The 27,919-nt window shown below is 39.3% G+C and overlaps 1 protein-coding gene across 2 annotated transcripts; it reads right to left on the minus strand.

Annotated features, from left to right (window-relative positions):
* Positions 1 to 448: 448 nt before the first annotated feature.
* si:ch211-282j22.3 (ER degradation-enhancing alpha-mannosidase-like protein 3) lies at positions 449 to 27,131 on the minus strand. Of its 2 annotated transcripts, XM_057819579.1 has the most exons (21): positions 26,507 to 27,131; positions 26,112 to 26,344; positions 25,965 to 26,010; positions 25,323 to 25,423; positions 24,865 to 24,904; positions 24,644 to 24,756; positions 24,405 to 24,558; positions 21,519 to 21,653; positions 20,991 to 21,096; positions 15,486 to 15,583; positions 15,234 to 15,359; positions 15,086 to 15,169; positions 14,446 to 14,529; positions 13,801 to 13,925; positions 11,340 to 11,505; positions 9,342 to 9,499; positions 7,143 to 7,251; positions 6,877 to 7,044; positions 4,826 to 4,991; positions 4,543 to 4,734; positions 449 to 1,021 (listed from the first exon to the last, which is right to left on the minus strand). In XM_057819579.1, the coding sequence occupies exons 2-21, from the start codon at positions 26,213 to 26,215 to the stop codon at positions 894 to 896; spliced, it is 2,403 nt and encodes an 800-aa protein (XP_057675562.1). In that variant the 5' UTR covers positions 26,216 to 26,344; positions 26,507 to 27,131; the 3' UTR covers positions 449 to 893. The 2 variants fall into 2 exon arrangements, with proteins under 2 accessions (XP_057675562.1, XP_057675561.1); XM_057819578.1 differs by having other exon boundaries at positions 26,112 to 27,131.
* Positions 27,132 to 27,919: the final 788 nt, after the last annotated feature.

Raw genomic sequence — 27,919 nt, forward strand, 5'->3', positions numbered from 1 at the left:
GTCACCACAGCATCAAGTTTCATTATGGGGATCATTTAGGGATGTGAAATACACAGGTAGTTTAACGATAAATTCACATTACATGGAAAAATAACAGTTCATATTTTTTCAATTCAAACAAATCTAAATTGATTATTTTTGTGTCAACCCCATCTATTCCCAACATACAACACTGATGGTCTTGCCTTAATACAATGTTTCATACTGTAAATTGAATAACTTCAACTCCTTATAATAAGATTGCACAGATTAACAATCTAGGAAAATAATTGCATACTGGCTCAAGACCACTTTCTTTGCCCTCGCGTGGAATGTGGCTTTGTAAAGACCGTGACAATGTGTTGTGCCTGGAATCTTATGTACATGATAATGTGTTGAGTCTGAAATCTTATGTATTATATTTAAAGTAAAATAAAAAAGTTCCTCAATAGCAGGATTAAAACACAAATTTACAAAATTCCCTGAAGTTTTTTTACCCTCTCAAATGAAAATACTTAACAGCATACCTCATAATTAACACTATTGAGCAAAAAGGTGCAAAATCCAGATGAATACATTGCATAAAAACACTTTCTAACGTTCCATGAACCCTTCTGGAAGGTGAGGTAACATGTTAAGTTCTGAGACAGTCATCAGTACCAACCAAGAGCAACAGAGGAGGTTCAATCACGCAGCACTAGCCCATAACCCTACTGTGAGAACAGCGCTTGCCTGGCATAACCTACTTTTGTTCTCATCTCAAAACAGAGGATTAAAGCTCCATTTTCACCATCACTGTTAGCGGGTGCCTATCCTCTGTCTGACGCTCCAGTAAGCAAGGGCTTCGGCCTTATGGTTTGTGATTTTAGACATGAATGTGCAAGGCTCATTCCACCACACTGTCATGCAATGTCTCATTTAAGATCTTCGCTTCCATCATGAAACACCTTCAGAGCAGGTCCACTGGATTCCTCCTCCTCCATGAAGTCCTCATCGTCAGAAAGTCGAAGTTTAATATTGATAACTGGTTGTTCTGTCTTACCTAGAAATGGCAGACACAACAAAGACTTAATGAGCATGTAATGTCGCTAATATTAAACAGATACAGATTGATAAGTACGGTACTAGATAGAAAATAATCCATTGCTGCTATCTGTTGTTGTGCAGCAGTAAAATATTCACAGTGGAGTGAACAGGTCAAAGCACTTCCTTCCGCTTCAGGCGAATGGATAGGGGGACCGTGACAAACAACAGGTGAAAACATCAAACTTGCTATATTTTTCAGAATATAAGACACAATTAAAAATTCTTTATTTCTCCCAAAAATTGACATTGCGCCTTACAATCCAGTGTTGATGACCTTGAATCTATTTTGTTAGAGCGTAACTTTATTTTTCTGCTCCAGTAATGTGCTCAAGACACACATTCATCATTCCTTTAAATAAAACAAATACATCCATAAATAAAATAATTACAATGTTAAAATATAATGGGAAAAACATACTGTACATACATACTGTATTGACGTACTCATTCGTTATATACAGGGTTTCGACAGGTATCAGCAAATAACATTTAATGCTTTTTAATGTTTTAATGACACTTTAGACTAATTTAATGCCAATGCCCAACTGGAGATAGTTTCACACACACAAACTGAGTTGACCAATGACTTTTTCACCGATATCGTTGAAATCTAAAAATCCAATACCGATTTCAAACCAATACCGATATATGCGCTCGTGGACTTAACATATTATGCCTAATTGTATTGCGATGCCCAACTGGACACTTTAATAATGACAAATGTAACAACCTCAAGGTTTTCTAAAAACATTATTTAAAAAATAAGACAACAACTTAAACTGAAGTTATGGAAAAGCTGCCTATATTGCAACACTGTATTTATTGTTGAAATCAAAATAGTGCCAACATCAGTTTATTTGGATCAAGTGCAAGTGCAAAGTACCAATAAAGCACTGCCATATCACATATGACTCACACAGTGCTTCTGGCTCAAAACAACAACAAAGGCACACAGCTTCAGTACAGTGAATGAGGTATGTAATGAGTTTATGATTCATTTTCAATCTTCTATTGTTCACTGAATTCTTGCACCATGAATACATATGGTCTGCTCACATGAAAAATCCCAAGCATCTTAATTTGAAGACACCTAATGGTCAATCAGCATAAATGGTGTGCTAAACTGTGACCAGATTTTTTACATCCTTCTCATATACAAAGCACTCAATAACCTGGCTCCTCCTTACTTCACAGACCTTCTCTGTCCCCACAATCCCAACTATCAACTCCGCTCATTTAATGGAAACATTCTCGCACTACCCCCACAAATAACACACCATACTTGGGGGGGACAGAGCCTTCTCCATTGCTGCCCCTTCCCTTTGGAACTCACTCAAGAAACCCATCCGTACCTGTTCAGATCTTCCTACATTCAAAAAATTGTTAAAAACCCACCTTTTTAAATTGGCTTTTAATTTATATATTTCTTTTCTCTATTGTTTTGTACTGCTCATGTTGTGTGAGCCTTTTCATTGTTTCAACTGTAAAGCGTCTTTGAGCATTGGTAAAAGCGCTCTATAAATAAAATGTATTATTATTATTTATTATTTTATTTTATATTTATTATCATTATTATTATTATTTACAAAGGCGGGAGGCTTCAACAGTCACTTTCAAAGCAATATGCACATTAGCCCAAAACCGCTAGTGAAAACCCGATGTCGATATTATCCAATATCATTTCAAAATGTTTTTATTGGCTGATATTACCAGATAACCGATAACATCGTATAACTAGTAAATTATATTTTTTAAAAAGAGGTTTTTAACCGTCAAGTTTACATAATTTTTAATGCCTCAAACATTTAGTTTAATGCTTTTTAAGGCCTGATTTAATTAGTTAATGCTTTTTAAGGCCTGAATTTTGACGAAACTCATTTAAAGATTTTAATGCTTTTTATTGACCTGCATAAACCCTGTGTAATCATGTGCATCTTATGTATGAAAATAAACTTATTTATATATATATACTTATAATCCGGTGCGCCTTATAGTCCAAAAATATGGCTATACAGTGCCCTCCATAATTATTGGCACCCCTGGTTAAGATGTGTTTTTTAGCTTGTAATTTTTTTTTTTTAATTCAAATAATATGGGACCTTAATGGAAAAAAAGAGAAAAAAAATCCAACCTTCAATACAAGTGCATTTATTCAGTGGGAAAAAATCCCACATAAAGAAATAATTATTTGACATCAAATAATGTGTGTCACCATTATTAGCCCCCCTGGTGTTAATACTTTGTACAACCCCCTTTTGCCAACAAAACAAGGTCTGGGGACTGAGATGGCCATTGGAGGAGCTTGATTTTGTGTCTGCTGAACCATTTCTGTGTCGATTTGGCCATATGTTTAGGGTCATTATCTTGCTGAAAGACCCAGTGACGACCCATCTTCAGCTTTCGAGCAGAGGGCAACAGATGATTCCAAAAAGCTCAATCTTGAGCTTTTTGAGGCTTCAACTGGGACCGTGTGCTTTGGTCAGATGAGACCAAAATTGAGCTTTTTGGCAACAACCACTGGTCAAAAGTGGGTCTGGCGTGCCACGAAAGATGCGCATGCTGAAAAGCACCTCATACCCACTGTGAAGTACGGGGTTGGGTCAGTAATGCTGTGGGGCTGTTTCGCTTTCAAAGGCCCTGGGAACCTTGTTAGGGTGCATGGCATCATGAATGCTTTGAAATACCAGGACATTTTAAATCAAAATCTGTTGCCCTCTGGTCTGCCCGAAAGCTGAAGATGGGTCGTCACTGGGTCTTTCAGCAAGACATTAACCCTAAACATATGGCCAAATCTACACAGAAATGGTTCACCAGACACAAAATCAAGCTCCTACCATGGTCATCTCAGTCCCCAGACCTTGTTTTGTTGGCAAAAGGGGGTTGTGCAAAGTATTAACACCAGGGGTGCTAATAATTGTGACACACATTATTTGATGTCAAATAATTATTTCTTTATGTGGGATTTTTTTCCCCACTGAATAAATGCACTTGTATTGAAGGTTGGATTTTTCTCTTTTTTTTCCATTAAGGTCCCATATTATTTGAATTAAAAAAATATTAGAAGCTAAAAAAACACATCTTAACCAGGGGTACCAATAATTATGGAGGGCACTGTACACCCATCAACGATTAGATTGTGTTTCAGTTTCATGTTATCATCTTGTTGGAATTGCAGACAATTTTTTTAATTTAATTTTGTCTGAAGCACCACTCACGCACAGTTTCTATACTTGACCACTCGGGGAAGCATTATGTTCTAATTAACGATGGTAGACTATCAAATTGTTTCCATGATAAATGATCCCTCTGAATTTTTTGTTAGGTGGTGAAGTTATTCAATTAATTATTATAGCCGTGGTACTAAAAATATCTACGTGGAAGATTACCTTGTCACACCTACAACCACAGAGAGACAACGAGTTCAGCACTGAACAAACTGGCTTGTCTTGTTTTAGTGTATTTTCCAATTGGTCTCACCATGTCCCAGCTGCCGCTCTTTAGGCAGAAGTAGGACGTCTACATTGTGATGTTTCTCCAGGGCATCGGTAAGCACGCTACCCTCGCGGCTAAAAACGAAGACCAAGGGCAAGGCGATGTCGTCGGGGGAGTGACCGTCGCCGACCATTTGGAAGAGTGGCGTCTCCTCACTATTGCTTCCCTCGCGGTGGTCTGAGAAAGATAAGAGTAAACATTGAGAAAGATTTCCATTCAATTCTAGAATTCAGAGAAAGTTAGAAAGTGCAGTGCTAGTAATGCTCACCAATGAAAATGACTCCTATGGCGCCAGCCTCCTGGAGCCAGCGGGCTTTTGTTGCAAACATGCAGTCGCCACGCAGTGCCAAGGCGATGTGGCCTTTCAGCTCGGCTGCATTTTCTAGTGGCCCACATGCCATGTAAGGGTAGGCTTTTACTATGCTGCCCTTGACCTGCCACATGAGAGTATGTTTAGAAAAAAGAAAAAGTGGACATATAATGTCCACACACCCCTGGCATGAACAAGGTAAAAAAAAAAAAAACTACAATTTTCAAAAGGGACACAAAAAAAAAAAAGAATTCTGTTGGCATACACTGTCTAAAAATTTTTTTAAAAATTGCTTGACACGAATACCACCACACAAAGTGAGATTAAATCATTAGTGGTAATCCAAATCATAAAAGCGAAAGACAACTCCTTTATCATTTGTGTACCAGTGGAAATATGCTTCTTCAACAAGCTGAAAGGGAAAAAAGCCCCTTACTGTATGTGTCATATTAGAGAAAAACGGAACTACAGTGGAGAGAACAAGTATTTGATACACTGCCGATTTTCAGGGCTCTTACTGAAGGAAGGAGGCTGTCCGCCAAGCTCTGGTGATACATAGCCCCATCCATCCTCCCCTCAATAAGGTGCAGTCGTCCTGTACCCTTGGCAGAGAAGCAGCCCCAAAAAATGATGTTTCCTCCTCCATGTTTCACAGTTGGGATGGTGTTCTTGGGGTTGTACTCGTCCTTCTTTTTCCTCCAAACACGACGAGCCGAGTTAAGACCAAAAAGTTCAATTTTGGTCTCATCCGACCACATGACCTTCTCCCATTGCTCCTCTGGATCATCCAGATGGTCAGTGGCAAACTTCAGACGTGTCTGGACATGCACTGGCTTCAGCAGCAGGACCTTGCGTGCCTAGTAGGATTCTTATCCATGACGGCGTAATGTGATTCCGATGGTTTTCTTCGAGACTGTGGTTCCAGCTCTCTTCAGGTCATTGACCAGGTACTGCCGTGTAGTTCTGGGCTGATCCCTCACTTTCCTCATGATCAGTGATGCCCCACGAGGTGAGATCTTGCATGGAGCCCCAGAACGAGGCAGATTGACCGTGAACTTGAACTTCCATTTTCTAATAATCGCTCCAACAGTTGTTACCTTCTCACCAAGCTGCTTGCTCATTTTCCTGTAGCCCATCCCAACCTTGTGCAGGTCTATTATTTTATCCCTGATGTCCTTACACAGCTCTTTGGTCTTGGCCATTGTGGAGAGGTTGTAGTTTGTTTGTTTGAGCATGTGAACAGGTGTCTTTTATACAGGTAACAAGTTCAAACAGGTGCAGTTACTTCCGGTAATGAGTGGAGAACAGGAGGGGTTCTTAAAAAAGAACTAAGAGCCGAAATATTTACTAGTTGGTAATGTATCAAATACTTATTTCATGCAGTTAAATACAAATGTAAAAATTATACAATGTGATTTTCTGGATTTTTGTATTAGATTTCGTCCCTCACAGTTGAAGAGAACTTATGATACAAATTACAGACCTCTACATGGCTTGCAAGAGGGAAAACCAGCAAAATCGGCAGTGTATCAAATACTTGTTCTCCCCACTGTAAAAGCCATTATAACCCCTGAAGTGGCCATCGTAAGTAATGGCAAAAATTGTTAAATACCAATACTGTTTTCGGCAATCAAATGGGAGTATTCCCGATTGTGCACCATCACTCAGTAATACCCATTGTTCCATGCACATATATTCAGAATTAACAACATTGACACATGAATCATCTCATAACCGTTGTCACAGTCATCCCAGCAATGTCTGCAGTCATAAGCCTTAATTTTTGTGCTCAAAAACATCATTTTCTCTATTATATCAGAGGTCTAGGAAATTTGCAATTTACTGAAATACTTTGAGCAACAGTCTTTCACATGAAGGTAATTTATACTATTGCAGTCTTTCCCTTTAACAATGTTTAGCTGAGGTGATTACAGTTACACGATGTCATATTGTTAAATTACACAGCACAATGTTACAATGCAACAGTAGATGTGCCATAGACAACTTACGCCGTGCTCTCGCTTAGTCAGGTCCATTCCAAACTTGGCAGGGCCAGCAGTAAGCACGGTCCTCCCCAAAAATGGAGGAGATATAAGCTGCACCACATGAGGCACCACTTCCTCCTCATCGAGTGTTTGTCTCACCTCAGCCACAAGTTTCACACGGTACTTGTGTTCCTTAAAGTCCAAAAACAGGGATTAATGTTTTAGCTGTTTCAATGCTCTGTGTTGTTGTTTTCATGCAAAAATAAGTACAATTTTAACATATTAAGTACCCTGGTTTCTCCGGTGCTGAAATCGTAGACTGGAGGGAGAGAAATGCCCATACTTTTAAGGAATTCCACTGGTTCAATGCCACTTTCATGAAGTGGCAATTCAATTTCTCTGTGGAAATAAAGATGGAAACCCAAAAGCCATGAGGAAAATTGATTTAATCAGGGTCCCCCCAGGATTGATAAATCTAAATTTAAGACATCCAAGACCCTTTTTAATGCCATTTAAATTGAAAATTAATACTTTTCTCGCACCCATTATTTATATCATATTGAGTCATATTAAATAAATAAAGCACTTAACATCAAATTTAACCTCAATTACTAAGTGTGTCTGATAAAAGAATGCACATATATTGAAGATACGATTAAAACACATTTAAAGTAACATTATAAAGTCTGTCGGAATTTTTTTTAAACACACACACGCACACAATAATTATGGACAAAAAGAGGAGGAGGGCAGGACTCAGACCAGCCACCTTCTGTAACAGGCTAGCCGCTAGTGCACCTGCCAAGACCCCAATGAACATGGCTAACTCTTGAGTTAAAACGGCGAAATTCACATTCATTCGAAAGGCAAACCGAAATGTTTAAGCAGGTCAACTGCCTTCGCATGACCCATAAACTGCAACCTAAAGTATCTGGATGAAACTTGAGCCCCTATAACATACTCCGAAACAACGGGAATATCGCGGGACTTAACCGTGCAGCAGTTGTGTGTTAAAACAATTTCCCGTGTCGACTGACATGGAAAGTAGTGTGTGTGAAAGCAGGCATTAAATTCGTATTGACCAACATTATGTTTAACAAACTTTTCCAGGATTATTTCATTGAGTAAATGCATTTATAATGATCATAAAAATATGTTGAATATTTAAACATTAAGAAAATGTGCGTTTTTTTTCTGCCATCTGAAAATTCGTTACAAAAGACAGTTACGACATCGGGAACGCTCCCTCTGGAACAAAACGCAATATGACCAACATTGTGACAGCCGATGCCAACCAAAAATGACGTAATATCCGAAACAGATCACCAATGGACTCATTTGAAGTATATGAATGGTGGTCTGTTTTGGTGTTCAGAATCCACAATACTTTTCTGCCTGCAGGGTTTTCGTTCCACCGACAAACGGACGCATTCCCGATGCAGAGGTGGGTGGATTCTCCGTTTTGCCGGTTGTGGTGGTTTGGCACGCACGAGTTGCATTTCGATTTGTAGTGCAGTGCATTGTAAAAATTCTATGCGTCATCTTCGTTATGGATTAAAAAAAAAAAAAAAAAAAACTTTGTCACGGATATAATTTAGGTTGCACTGAGATGTTCTTGAAAATTAAGACCAGGTGAAAAACATTCCAGACTTACAACAGCTAATTTAATACTTTTAATACATTTAATAATGGAAAACTAAATTCAATGTTTTTTTAATACTTTTAATAACCCCCGTGTACCATGTTAATTGTAAGCTCTCGAAGACGACCGATATATTGGCCAGTCGATATATCTGGTCGAGATATGGACATTTTTCCCAACATTGGCCATCGGCCATAGAACAAAAATTTTTTAAAAAGCCGATAAAAAGGATTTTAGTCAGGCATCTGTGTGGGTAGAACCACAGAAGGACCCTGCAGCAGCTTGAAGGCAGGCTGCTACAGGAAGCTTCACGCTTGCCCGTTTTTTAAATACTGTCATTTTTTTATCGAATGAGAGAATATGCAGTGTTGCTTTTGCCTTTTAAGGTGTTTACTGAATGATCCATACACTCTAAATGTAACTCGTAGTGTCAGCGCAGCATTCACGTTAGCATTAGCTTTACCATGGCAAGCATCCTCTTAAACTCTGTCACTTGTTTACATTTCGTCATTACGTCCTGGTGGTTTTAATTATTTGAAAATAATGTTTTGTTGTTGCTGTGTATAATCATAAAAAGTGCTACGTTCGTTGGTTTGGTAGCACTAGACCAAATTAATCCTTTCAGTCTCAGGTCATTTTTGTAAATTTGAAGGTGTTGAAGCAATTTTTTTTAAATGCCTTTCATAATTTACGTGCTTTAAAAAGAAAAATGTATCAGCCTCAAATATCGCCTCACATAATCTTCTTTGGATGTTGGCAATCAGATGAAATTTTTTGGGGGGGTATCGGCATTTGAAATTTCTATATCGGTCAACCTCAAGTAGCCTCCATTTTAGAATTAACTCACCTGATAGGAGAAGGGTGGACAGCTCGCCCCACACCCGTCAGGTACTTATAGCTGTCCCGAATGCTTTTAGCAAATGAAGGGTTGTTTGGGAACAATGTGTCCATACTTGGGCAGGTGTGTGTGAACAGATTCTCATCATGGGCAACAGCACGTGTTTCCTGCAGCAATAGAGCAAAAAAGCTTCAACACACTCCAGCTCCAACAAAAATAATAGAAAAGCTTTTGAAAAACCCAGTTAAACACTTATTTTGTCCATGTACATCTATTTAACTATCTGCCAAACAGCCGGTTGTGTGACATGAGTTCTTTCTTTGAATTTCTTTTTGCTCACAAGTAAAGATGCAGGGGGCGCCGATCCGGCCCGAAATGGTGGTATCGGTATCGGCGAGTACCAACAAAGACGGCGCCGATACCATTTACCAGTCCATTAAATTTATGACATTTGACCGCAGCCTTTTTTTTTTCTCCTGGCGCTCACACACTCTGTCTCCGTGTTGTGTGTTGACACGTGAACACCAAGCAGCTATCGCTATTGGCCTGCTCCAGACCAATGAGAGCGGGCCAATAGCCACTCCTGACCAATGACAAGGCCGCTTAGCGGCGCTGACATGGCGGCACCGACATAGTGGCAGTCAGGAAATATTTCAAAATAGAAATCCCGTCAATTAAAATAAATGGCTGCACGCAAGATTTGCGGCTTGAAAGTTTCGAGATGTGGAGTTAAATCGGCCAGTTTCAATACCTCGAACATAAAACATTTAAAGACGAAGCGTGAACGAACACAACGAGTTTGAGCCTGCAACAGCAGGACTGCTATGGAAGGACGCTGGACCGGTGCAACAATCTCTGGTCAGTTCACTACGTCAACTTTATTTTGTCTTTTACTTAAAGAAATGCTGCAGTAATTTGGGAACTGTTTCCAAAGTACGGTTGCCACCTTTCAGAAATAGAAATAAGGGACTCCCCCCTCCTCCCGAAAAAAGGAGGCTAATAGAGAGACTGGATGCTGTGGTCAATTATTATTACTTATAATTGTTAGCGTCCGCAAATGCGGAAACAAGGTTGGACCTCGAAGCGGACAACAAGCGGGGGATACGTACAAGAGTTTAATGATTGCGAACAAAAAAATAACACGCGATCGCGGGATAGTAGAAATAACAAAAGGAGTCCGTGACAGCAGGTCGACGGAGCTCAATACTACAAACTCGAAAGTTAACTAAGACGATAGGCAGCGAGCCAAAAAGTCCAAATAAAAACACTTAAATACCTGCACAGGGTAGAGGTTACAAACGAGTGCAGCACACTAACAGAAAAAAAACAATGCAGGGGCGTAACAAGCAAATGTAGCGAGACTATAGTGCGAGATGTCAAATGGCAATCAGCAAAGCAAATATCTCGGGAGCCTTCTCTGAGCTCACCCGTGCTTAAATGCTGCGTTGATGAGCCTGCATTGGATTCAGGTGCGACGTCAGGAACGCCCCCACTAACAGCCCAGCAACAAAACACAATCTAACCAGCAGCAGAATGTGACAATAATTTCATGAAAGTTGCACTGTTTGGCCTTTGAGAGGTTTAAAAAAGTTTACTCAGTTCATTCAGAGTTTATTATTATGAACTTATTTTTACTTTCTTACTGTTGGGCTAGTATTATACTTTGTACATATCCTTTTCCTATTTTGCAAACGTAAGCAACAGCCTGACAAAGCCTTGATAGCAATGATTTCACATCCAATTATGTAGCTCTTTGGGGGAGGAAAAAAAAAACAAAAAAACAAAACAAAAAAAAATATATATATATATATATATATAAACGGGGTGGTATGGTATCGGTATCGGCCGATACTGCACAGCCAGGTATCGGTATCGGGGCCAAAAAATGGTATCGGTGCAACACTACTCACAAGTCAATGTAAAAACAAAAAAATCACCTGTGCGATGACCAGAGTATCTGGTATACTATACTGGATGTTTGTGCCTGTTTTTTATGAGCCAGCTGACCGTTTTGTTTCCTTGACATGTTGGCTGCGTGGTGGAGAGAGACACAGGGAGAAGATGTGCCTCTGTGGTAAAGATGTAGTCGTCAATATCAATGGGTAGCTGCGTCTTCTCCGTGAACAGCAGGTACAAGTATTTGAACATCTCTGCCAGAAAGAATGAGTCCATCCTATGCACAAAACAGACACATTTTGACTTTGAGTAGTATGTGTGCACTCGCTGGCAGAGGAGTGGAGATACAGTTACTTTACAATGAAAGTATTCCAAAAAATAATGACTTAGTACATGCATTTATCGGCGGAAAAATCCCTCATCGGCTCAAAAAATGTTCTAGGCTGGGCAAGTTGACCAATTAATTCTGAGGTAACTCACAAATTACTTAACACAGTTAATCATGGATGGCGAGTGTGACCAGGCCTCTGTGATATGAGCGCATGGTTCCATATTTTCCGCCGAGGGCTCCTCGAGCGAGTCTTCAGGCACTTTACACAGTTCTTTGGAGTGCCTGCAGTTGGACGTACCACAAACGGACATATCGACGTCCGTGAGCTTTCTTTAGAACCAGCGGATTGCTTCTGCATTCTCTGTCCCCATTTAGGCTTCCTATTTGAAGGAACTTCAAGCATGCTGAAGAGATCCTGCAGCCCGCTCATGGCTCTCAACTGACGGACACGTTCTGATGGCCATGCATGATGCCTCGGCTGTCAGACTGACTGCATGTAAGGTGTCGAACCTGCCATTCAGTCCCTTATGTCTCTCTGGCACACAGTGCGGCGTCCTCTTCCTCAATGTTGGTTGACAGATGACCTTCTTTCCTGGGTTTCATGGCGGCAGTGTTCAAGCCGGCTGCACTAGTGACTCCTTGGCCCACCTTCTGTTGGCTCTCTTCACATTTTTACAATGGCGTGATGCTGATGCCTTTACTGTAAGCTTGAGCGGGCACACCGCTAGGTGTGGCTTGCGTAGCCTAACTTGTTTTAGGCACATAGAGCGATGCTTCAGAGTGTTCCAGTGGCTCTGCCTGCTTTGGATAGGACAATTATGGCCCATGAGACCAGACCACAGCCTTCGAGGCTACGGAAGTGAACAGGTACCCCTGGTGGCCCATGTGCCTAGTTTATGGCACATCGTGATCTGTCTCTTCAATGCCAAGCTTGGCTGCACTTCCGCTGTGAATGAACACCTAAAGCACCATCACACAGTTGAAATTTTGGAAGACGACAGGAGACAACAGGCTGGCAGATCGTATGTCCATCTCACTAACGACACGTTTTATTGAAGTTGCTAAGCCTGTCGCGATATGCAATGAGTCCATTTATCCCACGCTAAATAAAAATGAGTGCGGGAATTTTCACGGCTGTGTTTCATCGCCACGTGGGTGCATACATTTGTGCGTACGTGCTGATGGCATATGAGACTTCAGTTGCTTTCACAGATGTTTATTGGTCATCAACACACCGTAGAATTAAAGTTCAGACATACAAAATAAGGAGACACATCTATAATAAACACTGTTAACGTTAGTATTGCTACATTGAGGCTAATGGGGAAAAAAGACAACCTACTTTAGCCTGCTATAAAACATCGGGAGTTTTCTCCAAAACGCAAACTTGCGGTTAAAAGGTGACACTTCCAACATGAAAAATCGCTGGTTAACAGCATTTGCAAACGAAATTTTTAAATCTATTACTGACACCAGATGCAATGACGAAAAGTGTTTTTTTTGCGGAGTGTAAAGCTTACGGGTAGCAGTTTCCCCGAACATAGTTCCGGTGAACATTTCAAAATAAAAACACTTCATGTTCGTCATATAAATAATGATTTCTGGAGTTAATCCCACATACTTCAGAATTGAGATTCTACACTAAGAATAGCTTTAAGATGACACCCTTTATGGAAAATCTGATTGGCAATGAATAATTATTATAATCATTATAATACTATTTTATATATATATAGTAGTATACGATAATATTAATGCTGGATATTTTTTTAAGAACTGTTTTGAATCATGTTGAAAAGGCGAAGTCAGTGTTCTGAAACTGTTTACATTCCATTCCTTTGCACTAGTTAATGCTATCAGCATTTGACTTTATTGTTTATTTGTGATTTATTATTGTTATTTACGTGTTTATTTGTACTTTAATAAAGAATTTAAGTGTTCCAAAACGGTAAGAATTAAATAAAATTATTAGATTAATCGACTAATCGTAAAAATAGTCAGCTGACTAATCGAGAGGATATTAGTCGTTTGGGACAGCCCTAATATATACGTATATATATAATTACTTTTGAGTAACTACCCCCAACAATAGTAATGGCCCTCAGAAGTATAACTACGATGTGGCCCACGAGAAAGATAAATTTGAAAATCCTGAATCATCAATAATAAAAAAAAAATGTTTTTTTTTTTTAAATCAAAATAAATCATTTCACATTTGGGCCATCATTTACCCAATAGTACCTGTCTTCATGCGTCCCCGTGCGAACATCTTGCACAGCAGCAAACCCACAAGGGACTCGGGCATAAGCATCGAGTTTTTCCACAATTGACTGGCCCACTCTGAGGTAGTACGGGTCACCAGTGGCCTGCAGAAGATTTTGACTTTAGTCGTTCCCATTATAATAAAAAAGACTTTAAAAGCTCTAAAATTTGAATAAAAGATTTATTTATGAAAGGGGTCAAATAAAATATTTCCAAAGACGAAATCCTACTTCAGTAATGTATTATAGTAAAAACTAAAAATATTAATGTTTTGTACGTAAAAGTCAAATACTACTAAATGGGGGGGGGGCAAAAATTGATTATACTTGAAAAGTAAACAATATAATGTACAGGAGAGGTTAAAAAAAAAAAAAAAAAAAAGTACAATACAGTACTGGATCTAAAATTATGTTTAAATGGGTTGGATGTAGAGCTAGAATTTTCAAACCAATATGTGAGATTGCATTGCGCGCTTTAAATGTTGTGTTTTTGCTTGACTTAGAGACTCTTTCATATACCACCACTTGAGAGAGGTAACATAACCAGTTGTGGCAGACTAAATCAAACTGTGGGAATCACTGCACACATGACAGTAATGTGGCTAAGATTTAACAGGTTAATAACCTTATGGAGGTAGTAGGTACTTTCTGCAAACTCTGGTCTCAGGAGGTGCTGGCCCCAATGAACTCGAAATTCTGTGGTAAAAGCCTAAAAGGAATGAGAAATAGAGATATTTGGGAAAATGTGGTCCTCAAAAAAGTATTACAACCCCAATTCAAATGAAGCTGGAACATTGTGTTAAACACAACAAATCAACACAATTATTTTCAAATCATGCTCAACCTATATTTAATACAATATAAAGACATTTAATGTTCAAATTCATAAAAGTCACTGTTTTTTTTTCAAATAATCATTAACTATGAATATTATGGTCGCACACATTCCACAAGAGCTGAGATAGGGTCATGCTTACCACTGTTAAATTACCTTTTCTTTAAATATTTAAATTACAATGTACTTACATTTACTTTATGTTACAATGACAAATAAAATCTATTCTAATCTACTGTATTAATTTGTATATGGTAGTCTAGTATACAGTGGCATGAAAAAGATTTGGCACTCATGAAAATTTCCATTATTTTCATTGATAAATCATTGGGTGTTTGGATCAGCAACTTCCTTTTGATGCATCAAAAAACTTATGGACAGAGTAAAATTTCAGAATTGAAACTCGAAACTCTTGATTTGTTTTTTGTACCTCTGGAAGAAACTTGTGCTGTTTGGTGACTTGGTATAGCATCTCATGAGTTTCAATGGCTGGTTTCAGATCTCCTCTCAAGACCTGCGCAGAGTCATGGGTATGGCTGTGGATGTCTTGACAACTATAAATATACCAAAAAACAAACCTGTAGGCCAGGGAAAAATGCCAGCAGAGAGTCCATCCAGCTCCGTGAGCTTACAGTAGGATTGTGCATATGCACGTTAAGCAGGAGGGGAGGATGACTTATGTACTTCATAATGGCACTGTAGTGCTATTGCGGATAAACATAATGAAACATACATTAGCTAACACTGCAAATGTTAATTGGAAGAACACAAGTGGGAAAACAGGAAAATGGAGAGACACTTGGAGAACTAATCAAAAGGGAATGACTTACAATGTTGAACCTCTCCAGAAAGACGTTGTCTCCCAGAAGAATGTAGGCCTTCATTAAATATTCGTAGTATGAGTCGATGCCAGCACCAACTCCACTGTCTGCAAACAAATTACACACAAATTACAATTCGGATCAGGTCACTCGAGCAGTTTGTTATGGTAAATCATGATCTAGCCATTAACTAATTATCCCTGAGCACTAGGTGTAACTTACAGAAAGCGGATCCTACGTGTTCTGTTTCATATGTATGTTCCTATAGGTTCAAGGATAATTCAAGATGTAATAAAGGAATTATTATCAAATTTGCAGGGTACGTTTTTAATATGAAACGGAATAGGTGATCAAAATTCGGGATTATGAGATCAAAGAAATAAAGCGGTCAGATAAGAAATTTTGTGATAACTTGGTCAAAACTGCTAAAATTCTGGGTGTGAGTTATGGCAACAGCAGTACATGGCGGAAAACACAGACAAGACTGAAAAAGCAGTTTCTGCTTTTGCACCCCTCTTCAAAATAAACTGCTGTATTTTAAGCCAAAAGAACTGTTGTGTTCGGTAGAACAATATGTCTATAGGCTGCCATAGCAGATTCATGGTGCTTTAAGCCCCCGAACTATTTTTAATTTGTCCCTTTTACCATGGAAACCCCCATTTACAGACATCGCGCAACCGCTTTTGTTTCAACCCAGCCATAAAAAGAAGGTGAGTAATCTTATTTCATTCATTCATTCATTTTCCATGCTGCTTTTCCTCACGAGGGTCATTATTTGAAATCTGTCATTTTTAGCTCATTTTTAGCTTAGAATCATTAATTGATGTCTAATATTTCGTTTGAAAAAAAAAAAGACTTTAAAAAATTATTGACTCACATATAATATTTCGTTTGAAAAAAAAAAAAAAAAAAGACTTTAAAAAATTATTGACTCACATATTTTAAACTTTTAAACAAATTATGTCACAATGAAAAAAAATGGCATCTGTAAAAAAAGTCACGGATATCTACCTCATAACTATCGATTAATTGTATTTTAATGTTACTGTGGAACTTTCCCCAATATGTTAGATGCTAAATAATCGGTCCAAACAAAGAAAATTGGAAAAAAAAAAAAAAAAACTTCTAAAAGAGTAAATATATGAATAAGAACATCTCGACCACTCTTTGATGTCTGCGATTTCTGCATCGCGACCCTTGTTATATTACCATGTTTCACCATAAAATCCCCCAAAAATCCGACTTTGGCCATTCACATCTGTGTCTTGAAACTCGACGATACATGCAACATGGAGTTTTGGGATCGAAACGAGGCAGGTACGCGATAATATCTCGTTAAAATCATGGCGTCTTTAATTCTGCTCTTGCGTGCTCTCGTCTCCAATTAGGGTTTTACTGTTTAAAAAAACAAAACAAAATTTAAATGACCTCCTGTTCAAAATTTTTCTGCCCCCAGAAAATGGAGATGTTAAGCTTTCCAATGATGTATCACACATGCATACAGGACAATTTTGAAATTTGGTCAAATTGGGAGTCTCAGAACAGAACTTCAAGTCACCTGAGTGTTTTCCGCCATATGTACAGTGGGGAGAACAAGTATTTGGTACACTGTCAATGGGTTTTCCCATTGGCAGTGTATCAAATACTTGTTCTCCCCACTGTATATATACGGTATGCTTACTGGGTGGTTAGTTTTTTCAGCAATTTTTAAAGTAATCGAAAGTGCAATGGCATCTGTATCTAAACACTGTTCTTGACCACTTGCGGGAGCAATACAAAACATTTTAGCACTGGTAGGTTATGTTAAATTACTGCTCCGAATAAAGAAAACAGATACCTTTATCTTTGGTGATCTTAAATAAAATGTGCTGATGTGGCATGCATTGTTGTTGATAACGGTGTTAGAATATAACTGCGTTACTAATGGTGCTATTTTGTACAGTAGTGAGTAATCTAAATACTTTTCTCATCTTGGCAACGCAGTTACCGTTACTGAGGCGGGAAAGGAGTGCGTTACTATGCGCTACTATGTTGGTTGAATGACGCGAGAAAAGTCTGAGAGAGATGCACTCACGGCAACGAGAGAGCAGGGCAGGAGTGGGGAGGACGCAAGGGAGTTGTGACGCCGTTGCAAACGCGATGTTAGGTGGCTCCAGTAATACCTGACTGTAGCCGACAGCCTACAAGCTACGCCCACATGATGCTACTGTAGATATCACATATACAGTGCTGCTCAAAAGTTTGTGAACCCCCTCAACATTTTGGAATTTTCTATTATTTCAACCTGATTTCCTAATCAATCAATTCAGTAGTTTTTTTTTGTTTTTTTAACAGTTGTGTTGTCGAGACTAAATTAAAAAGAGTTTTCATCAACTGATGTAGGTGCAAAATTGAACTGTTTGGTCACAACCAAAACCGCCATGTCTGGCGAAAAGTCAACACTGCATACCACCAAAAGAACCTTCTCCCAACAGTGAAGCATGGAGGTGGGAATGTCAAGATCTGGGCTTGCTTTTCATCTTCAGGACCTGGACAACTCCACATAGTCCAGGGAATCATGAATTCTGAGGAATATTGTCAAATCCTAGAACATAACCTGACGCCATCTGTTTTGAAGTTAAAGCTTGGCAGAAGGTGGATCATGCAACATGATAATGATCCAAAGCATTCCAGCAATACAACCAAGGAATGGCTGAAAAAGAAGAAGATTCGTGTTCTGGACTGGCCCAGTCAAAGTCCTGACCTAAATCCCATTGAAATGCTGTGGCGGGACCTGAAGCGAGCAGTTCATGCCAGACGCCCATCAAACCTCTCTCAACTGACTGCGTTCTGCAAGGAAGAATGGGCAAAAATCCCCCAAAGTAGATGTGAGAGGCTGATTAGTCACTACAGAAACCGTTTGGTTGAGGTAATCTCTGCAAAAGGAGGCGCAATATCCTATTAACTGAAGGGGTTCACATACTTTTGCACACATGATATCTGAGTTTTTCTTAAATCAACCACTTTTGTTAAATAAAGAATGACAATATAACTATTTCTTTTGTTTCAGTCCATTATTTGGAATGTCAGTATTGTGGATTTGGGTATAACTTAACATTTAATAAGGTTATTTTAGTTTTTTTTACAAAAAATCTGACCATCGCTGTGGGGTTCACAAACTTTCGAGCAGCACTGTATATAGAACTAGATGCAAATGACAGACACGGCGGCATTAGCAACATGTATAAAGAACTAGATGCGATAGTAAACAGCCGCCATCTTAAACCAGTAGACTTGTCAGGAAGGCTCTGTTGTAGAGAACCTTCCAAGCGAACCTAAGTAACTTTTTTATCTAAAATACTCCTAAATCGCCAAAATCTTGACTTAAATCTATCTTTAGTTGATAAAACAGTTTTAAAACTTACACATGTCAAAAGTAGACAGAAGGGAACAAATGCAATAACGGCAGCAATTTTAACAACTTTAACGGTTGATTCACAACATTAAATGACTTCCACAAATCGCAAAGGTTACTATGTAGTTATCGCAATATCCGCAATACCCGTGTCTCGTTAAGTTTAGGGTAAAGAATTGGGCTAGGGCCAATTGACCCAAAAACCCTTTAAACTTAACATTGTGTGACCTACCTGTTTTTTTTGGGGGGGTGGGGGGGTGGGGAGAAAATTATCACCAGGTACTTTGCCAAGTAACTAATTACTCTTACATTCAGGTAACTGAGTTAATACCGCAATTACTTTTTGGGAGAAGTAATTTGTAACTGTAATGAATTACTTTTTTAAAGTAAGATTAACAACACTGGTGGCATGCTACCGCTTTGCAGTCGACAGTCACAGCACTTTCTCTTCCTTTTTCTTTTTATTTAAATGTGAAATCATGCCATACGGGCATTATTTTTCGCTCTCTACTAAATTCTACATTGCGTTGTGAGTGAGACTGCAAGAGCATTTTGTTTAGTTCTATTTACTGGAATTATTGGAGTGGGTTTCTGGAATACCAATAAGCATAGGCCTTGTAAAAAACAAATCTTATGGCATGACTGATACAACCATGTGTCACAATCCACTACGTCTACACTAGGACAGATAATTTTCTCCAGGGCATTTTGCCGACTATTTTTATACCTGTCCACACTTCGTCCGTCTAACAACTTATCTGGATAATAGGCATACTAGTGTAGCCGACATGCCGCATAGTCCAATTAATTCCACGTTTAAGGCCATTATCCGTCTTAGTCAGGGGTGAAAATGGGCCAGAACGGTCAGGAACGCAGTTCCGGTATAAGATTCAGGGCCAGAACGCAGTTCCGGTATAAGATTCAGGGCCGGAACGCTGTTCCGGTACACGGTGCTTTGATTCTGAAATGATGACAGCAACTGTCAAAACGCTATGTAAAAAAAAAAAATGCTAAGCTGCCACACATGGATTTAAACTCCAAGAAGAAAACAATCTACCAACATCAGATTTACATACACAAGTGTTAACAACAAGCATAATAAAGTGCTTGTGTAGCGTAATCCGTTTCCACCAATATTTATTATTGATTTTATTCCACAGACAGCAAGGTGTCCCCAGCTGCTCCAGTTATCTGAGTCTGACGATGATGAGTCACATCAATGTGCGAATGCATGCAGCAAAGCAAAACGCCTGAACTCATTTATCCGTTCAATTGGCTGACATACTGACAATTGATCAGCAGAGACGGTTTGCTCTGATTGGTTCAAATGTGCATGCTTTCTGGAACAGCAAAAAAAAAAAAAAAACCTTGTTGAATTGATGCGACAAAAAAAGGGCAATGCAACATAAAATGGATCAAATCTTTAAGAGCAAGGAAAGAGTTGAGAGGCTTATTTGTCAGATTTAGTTTTATTTGCTCTCATGGGGAGGTTCCGAACATCTTAGCTGTCAATATGCACTTTGGACCTATCTTTGTTCATTTATGTTAGGCTACTTATTGATTTTCTTATGATTTAAAAAAGTCAATGTTTGCGCGATCTTCAAAATATGTTCCATTTGCATTATACTGCATTATAAGTCTTTTGTACTTATTTTTGTGAATGTATGTTACTTATATCTGTATTATTAAAAACACAATAAAGAGTAAATGTTTCCATTATCTTCAATTTTTATATATATCCTATGTTCTTAAGTAGTTAAAATTGAGATTTGGCATTTAGTATGTGAGGAAATGAGGGAAAATAAAAATTAGGAGATGGAGGTTGGGGTCATTGCTGTTTTTGTTAACTTTTATTTTGTAAATCATTGAAAAAATACAATTTTGAATGAAAAATAAATAAATAAAATTTCTGGCTCCATGGCGACCTTCACGTCGGGGAGTTCCGGCAAGAAATTCTAGCCACTTTCACCCCTGGTCCTAGTGTAGACGTAGCCTCAGTATAGCTGATTTTTACAGTGGAGTTGTACAGTAAGAGAATAAGCTAGTAAAAAGAGAGTTTCTAAATCTTTTTTTATGAAGAAATGTGATATTCGTGTATGTATGTTCAACAATTGCCTCACCCCGTCTGATCCACTCTCCATTATGAATATTGATGACAGTCCCCACTAGGTCACTTCCTTTCTGTCGCCTCTCCCAGAGTACATCCAGGGTTCTCCGTGCATATTCCTTTAAAATAGTGAGATGTGTCATTGCCTAATGTTTCTTTGATTAAACAAAATGACCTAATTTTAACAGAAAAGCAATGTCATTGACCAATTAAGTGTAGTTAGAATGCACATGACCTTGAAATTTTGGATTACAAGTTAACTCAAGACAAGAAAAATAAAATAAAATAAAATGGATGTTCATAATTAAGAAAAAAAAAACTCTTTAGTAGAAACACATAAGTCAATGTATTACAGTATTGTGTTTGTTACCATTTACAGTGGGGAGAACAAGTATTTGATACACTGCCAATGGGAAAACCCATTGGCAGTGTATCAATTACTTGTTCTCCCCACTGTAGGTCATGTTCAGCTATAATGGTAAACTCCTGAAAAATCATGTGTTCAGGAGCAAAATGCATATTTTTCTGTTTTGGGTAGTACCTCAAACACAGACTCTCCTGACAGTCTGCTCAGCGCTGCAAACTCCAGGATCATTGTTCCTGCACAAGCTGTACAGGTGTCCGACTCAGTCCCTGTACGTGAAAGTGGGTTTTGCACTCCATAACGCAGATTCACCTGGAAATAATGGAATTTGCACATTAAAAACATTGAGCTCAGCCACACTGACTAAAAAGTTGACTTCATGAACCACTGCAATGGAATAATGAAACGAGATAAAACGGGATGTGATTAACCCAGTGCTTCTCAAATACTGGGACATGAACCCCCCTCCAGGTGCGATACCGGAATGGTTGTGGGGTGTCACCCTTGAAACGTGCTTGTGTGTAGTGTAATTGCACATCCACTACAATAGGTGACAGTGACGTTCTCATTGTCCTATTGTGTAAGGCTTTTTTGCACCAGCAAGGCTTTTCCTAGATGACAAGTATGCATAAACCTTACTGCGAAGAGATGTATTGTTGTACTGTTGATGTATTCTTGTTGCACAACAATGCTGTGGCTTTGCTCATTTTAAGGATGAAAAGGAGATAATAGCAGCAGGGAAAGGGACTATTAGTTGTCCTATTGTTTCTTGCTCTTTCACCACACACACAATGAATGGGTTTGTTGACGCTTCACTGCATGAAACAAAGGCAAGGCTCAGACCGCAGGTCTTAATGCATGAATCCGATTTTTTCCGACTCGAGTGATGCATTAACTTGATGGTCTGGACGGGACAAGTCGTATAGAAGTGGACCATTTAAAATCCGATCTGAGTCACTTTCTTAAGTGGTTTAAATCCAATCTAGGCCACATTTTTCCAGAATGTGGCGGCGGTCTGAACTGTCAAGTCTCCCGAATTGGAATTCATGCAGCCATTTCGTCAGCAAAGTGCGAGAGCGACAGGCAGGATGGCAGCGATGTAGCGGTGCATTAGTGTTAGCACCTAGCTTGAACTCTGCTTTTACGCAGGACGCGGGCTTGACCTCATTCATAAAAAAATAAGATAAAATGAAGAAAAGGATATACCTGATAATGCTCGGTTTTGTTTCTGTGCGCCAAATAATCAATATTTCTGTCTTTCTTACCAAGTCGGGGCAAATTGACGCACACACATAAGGTCACGTGTGTGTGTGTGAGTCATGCATGCACAGTGCGTGCATGTGTTCTATCAATCCATACAAACTTTGAATTTAAAACTAAACGGGGATTATTAGGGCCCGAGCACTAAGCGTGCGAAGGCCCTATTGTTTTGCAAAGGATTATTATTATTAGGGCCCGAGCACTAAGCGTGCGAAGGCCCTATTGTTTTGCAAAGGATTTTTTTTTTTTTTTTTTTTTTTTTTCCCCCCCAGGGCAAATGAAAACGGCCAATTTGGAGGACTGAACATGCACGAAAAGTCACCAAAATTTGCACATTCGATAATCTTGCGACATTACAAAAAAATGTAACAAAATGGCTCAGTGGCGCCCCCTTGAATTTTTCAAAAAGGCGTTTTTTTAACGTAGAGCAATGAAATTTGGGGAGTCGATACCTTGTGCAAAACTGCTCCAAAAAGTCTCTTGAACCCATATTCCAAACCCAACAGGAAATCGGGTATTTTGGATCGAATGTGAAATTTTTATCAATTAACAGGGTGCACATTTGAGACCTTGTCACAGAGGGAGTTAGTTGGATGATCTTCAAAATTGGTGAGTATTCAGGAGACATAGGAGATCTAAAATTTTCAAAATGGTGCGTTTTCATTCATGGGTCTGACCTGGGCGTGGTGCCAAAGTCGGCCATTTTTTCGGCAAAATGACAAATTCAGTAAAAGACTAATAGCTCCTTGACACAACGTTCAATCTTTTTCATATCTGACATGTATGTGCGGGATCCCACCCTTAACACGAGTGCATTGAAACATTACCCATTAGGCCTAGCGCCCCCTAGTGGGAACAGGAAATGCCTTTTTTTACTAAACAGCCTCCTCCTCCAATAAAAAAAAATCTATTCACCTCAAACCTGCATCAGGGAGCCATAAGACATGTGTTCAGGTGCCTGATGAAAAATACTGAGGTTTGGTTGAAGCAGAAGAGTCCAACAGGAGAAGTGAAAATGACTGAAGCCATTTCGTCTCACCACAAGCTTTGAACAGTCATAACTTCTACAACATATCTGCGCCAAACATCTCGTGCTTGTTGAGTCATACTCTGAAGGGTCCTGTAGGGGTCATTTGCATCAACCCTATAGCGCCAACTAGTGGCAATAGAAAGTCACTCATTTTTCTAATATATGTACAGTTCTTTTCAGGTTGGTCATTATAGTTTCAAGACCTTTTGAAATACTTATTTTACGGCCCATGTCCACATGTCTCTGTCTGTTGCCGTGACGACCCTTTATTCACTCCTTTTTTGTAGTACTCTCTCCAATAAGGGTTTTTGTCTCTTAGGTGTGTGAATGTAAAGAGGCAACTTTCGAGCATGTTACGTTCTAATGAGATGATTAGAGAGGACGATCTGCCACCACCCTGACCTGCACACTGTCCGAGTTGCGCTAGATTGCGAGGGCCCATTCAGTCCTGCTTGCAGGCCTAGTTAATGTTTGTTATTTGTGTCCTCTTTTGGATATCAAAATCTGATCATCCTGGAATGACATACAGCCACCATGTGTAGTCCTTTTTTATGCTTCTGCGCATGCAGGTCAGTTTGCTCATCGCGTGTTAGACTGCGAATTAGTGTGCTAATTCTTGAAAGGGATCAATGGACAAAGGCAGTCTGAACGGGCACGCCAAAAAAAAAAAAAAAAAAAAACCAGATATGACAAAAAATCAGAATGGTGCATTCTGACCTGCAGTATGAATCTAGCCAAAGTGTATTCTGAAAAAGCCTTTAGTCAAAGAGTACCTTGGGGTAAGGAAGGCCACTTGAAGTGTTGAAGGCAGGCAGTAACCTATGGCCAAGCTCTGTAGCCATGTTGAGGAGCTCATCTTCATACCACTGCATCCTCCCCCCGCGCTGGCGGAGGAGGTCAGCCATCACATGGGCCCCCAAAAGCCCCCTTGAAAAATTGAGTGAAGTCAGGGAAAGGGCAACTTAATGTTTTGTTAAACTGTGACCTTAATGATCAAATGTATCATCCATACCCCAAAACTCTGATGTTGGTCTCAAACACTGACACCACCACATCATTGTCCAGGCGTACGTCGTGAAGTATTTTTTTCACGCCGTCTTCAAACTCATCCAGTTTATTTAACACCTGCACATATAAAAAATGAACGTATATTATGTGAGGCGCTAGGGAAGAGTCATAACACAGTATGTAAGTATGTAGTACAGTGCAGTAAGTATGAAAGTACAAACTCACCACCAGGGTATCAAGTGTGTCAATTAGTGTAAGTGAAAACCTAGATGGGAAAGGGGAATAAAATTGTATTGCAGTTCATTACAAAACGTGTTTTATGGGATCACATACCAAACTAATCCAAACACGCTTTTAACAACCTTGCTTTGTGCAATCTCAAAACATTACCGCGTATTGTCATAGATGTTCTATTGTGGTACACAGCACATTATCTACTTTATGTACGATATAATCTTCAGAAAACTTCAGATATTTTGTATTTATGTATTCTGTCCTGCTGACTGGCTATCATTGCACGGAATTATTTCTACATTTAGTGTGAGCAACTATGTTGACGTTGGTATGAGCAGAAAAATGACAAATGAGAAATGTCGAGTCAGCCATTTTGTCCTCACCTTTTGCGTAATCAAATTATTACAGTCATTTGAGTAATCATTGTGGTAGTAGTAAACTAAACATACTTCCCCAATGAGTCGTCGATGTCGCCTCGGTTAGGCTCCTTGCCTCGTACTCTCCCCCTGCAGCTAAGAGGCATCAACTCATCGGCTGGATAAGCATATTTCTACAGCACAAAAGAGAACATGTATCTTTCGATATACAAGATCCATATGGTTTATTTTGTGCATTTACTGAATCTAGGGATGCAACTAACAAGTACTCGTACGATTATTTTTTTCAAATCAAATACAAAAATAAATATTTCCCCACCTTTAATTCAAAAAGGCATTATTTCAAATTTTGACAGTTCAGGAAATGTACACTTTAAATGATTAGGTTAAAGGTTTTGTTTCCAACATGCAAAAATGTTGCTAATTGCTTTCCACAGAGCGAAAGTCGTCACTTAATGTTGTCACCCCCCCCCCCCACCCAAAAAAAACACACAAAAAAAAACCCTGCTTCCACTGCCAAGAGACAAAAAAACTGAAAATGAGGAAGTCAGGTGGTGCGATGACTACATCATGAGATTTTAGTGTAGCTAAATACACTCAAATGTGGCTAAAAGATTTTCATACTGCTGAGCTTCATTGACTATGACGTTTCATGACCAATGCCAACCTTGTGTTACCAAAACTTTAAGCAACACAGTGATAATTTGTACTTACCATGTAACTGCCATAGGCATGATCGAACATCTCAACAACTCGATCCCTACATCAACAACAACAACAACAACAAAAGAAAAAAAAAGAAAACTTGAATTAAGCTGTCGGCAACTATAATAAGATGTTAGAAGCATTTAAGTGTCAGACCTGATAGTATTCTTCTCCTCTGCTGTCATGTGTTGGTTCTCTTGACATCTTACCCAGTCAACAAGACCGATGATAAGGAAGACCGGAATCCAACACATATCCATTTACGTGAATTTGACGGAATACATTTGGCTATAACATCAGTGCACGTCGTTTTGCTCCCATCCCAGAGTGACGTGTGAGCTGGATTTAGTCATGTTCACACCACGTGAACGGGGTCGTTAAGATGCTCGCTATATAAACAATGGAAAGCAATGAAAGCTAACCTGAAACCTGACTTGCCCGCAAAACCTCAAACGAAAGACACTGCTTAGTTGAATAACAAGTCAATGCGAAAGTATAGATGAAAATGAGTTATGGCAAGGGGGGAATGCTAACATTGAAAAGCCACGTACTCAGCACTGCTTGCGTAGAAGCTAGGCGTTGTGTAGCGTTAGCTTGAGGAAGTAGAGCGTCCAATAACGTTCCAGCTGCCCTAAAAGAAAGTGTCCCGTGTTTTACAGGCGAACGGCCGGGGACAGGTCGCCAGGAAATGCCCCGGCCATATCGTAGACTGACGTCGTTCAGGGGCCTGTCAAATGGTATCCAGGAGAGTCCTCCAACCTCAAAAATGCTGGGAACGCCATGTAGCGTGGCTGACGTCATACTCCTAAGCGCTCAAATACAGATTTAACTCATTCAATGCCAGGCATTTTCATCAATGTCAGCACCTACACTGCTGGCCAAAAGTACTGGCACCCCTGCAATTCTGTAGCATATAACAGGTTGTGGCAATAACAAAATCACACTTGCAGCCAGTTAAATTGGATTAAAGTTGACTCAACTTCTCTCCGGTGTACTTGTGTGTACCACATTGACTGCAATTACAAATGCTGTGGTTGTAATGTCTTCATTTATTTTGCATGCAATTAAAAAACACAAAAGAAAACAGGGGGGGATGAAATCATTGTCATTTTACACAAACTCCAAAAATGAGCTGGACCAAAGTAAAATCATGTCGTGCTTCTCGAATTTGTGTAATTAACAGCACCTGTTACTTACCTGTGGCACATAACAGGTGGTGGCAATAATTAAATCACACTTTCAGCCAGTTAAAATGAATTAAAGTTGACTCAACCTCTGTCCTGTGTCCTTGTCTGTACCACATTGAGCATGGAGAAAGGAAAGAAGACTGAAGAACTGTCTGAGGACTAGCTATTGAGCTTGTAGTGTGGCTAACGTCATACTCCTAACCACTGAAATACAAATTTAACTCATTCAATGCCAGCCATTTTCATCAATGACAGCACCTACACTGCTGGCCAAAAGTATTGGCACCCCTGCAATTCTGTCAGATAATGCTCGATTTCTCCCAGAAAATGATTGCGATTACAAATGCTTTGGTTGTAGTATCTTCATTTATTTTGCTTGCAATGGAAAAAACACAAAAGAGAATAGGGAAAAAAAATCATTATCATTTTACACAAAACTCGAAAAATGGGCAGGACTAAAGTATTGGCACCCTTTGAAACATCATGTGATGCTTCTCTAATGTGTGTAAATAGCAGCACTTTTTACTTACCTGTGGCACATAACAGGTGGTGACAATAACGAAATCACACTTGCAGCCAGTTAAAATGGATTAAAGTTGACTCAACCTCTGTCCTGTGTCCTTGTGTGTACCACATTGAGCATGGAGAAAAGAAAGAAGGCCAAAGAACTGTCTGAGGACTAGCTATTTAGCTTGTAGTGTGGCTGACATCATACTACTAAGCGCTCAAATACCGATTTAACTTATTCAATGCCAGCCATTTTCAGCAATGACAGCA

The sequence above is a fragment of the Corythoichthys intestinalis genome, chromosome 17 (assembly GCF_030265065.1).
Source record: "Corythoichthys intestinalis isolate RoL2023-P3 chromosome 17, ASM3026506v1, whole genome shotgun sequence".
Taxonomy (NCBI): domain Eukaryota; kingdom Metazoa; phylum Chordata; class Actinopteri; order Syngnathiformes; family Syngnathidae; genus Corythoichthys; species Corythoichthys intestinalis.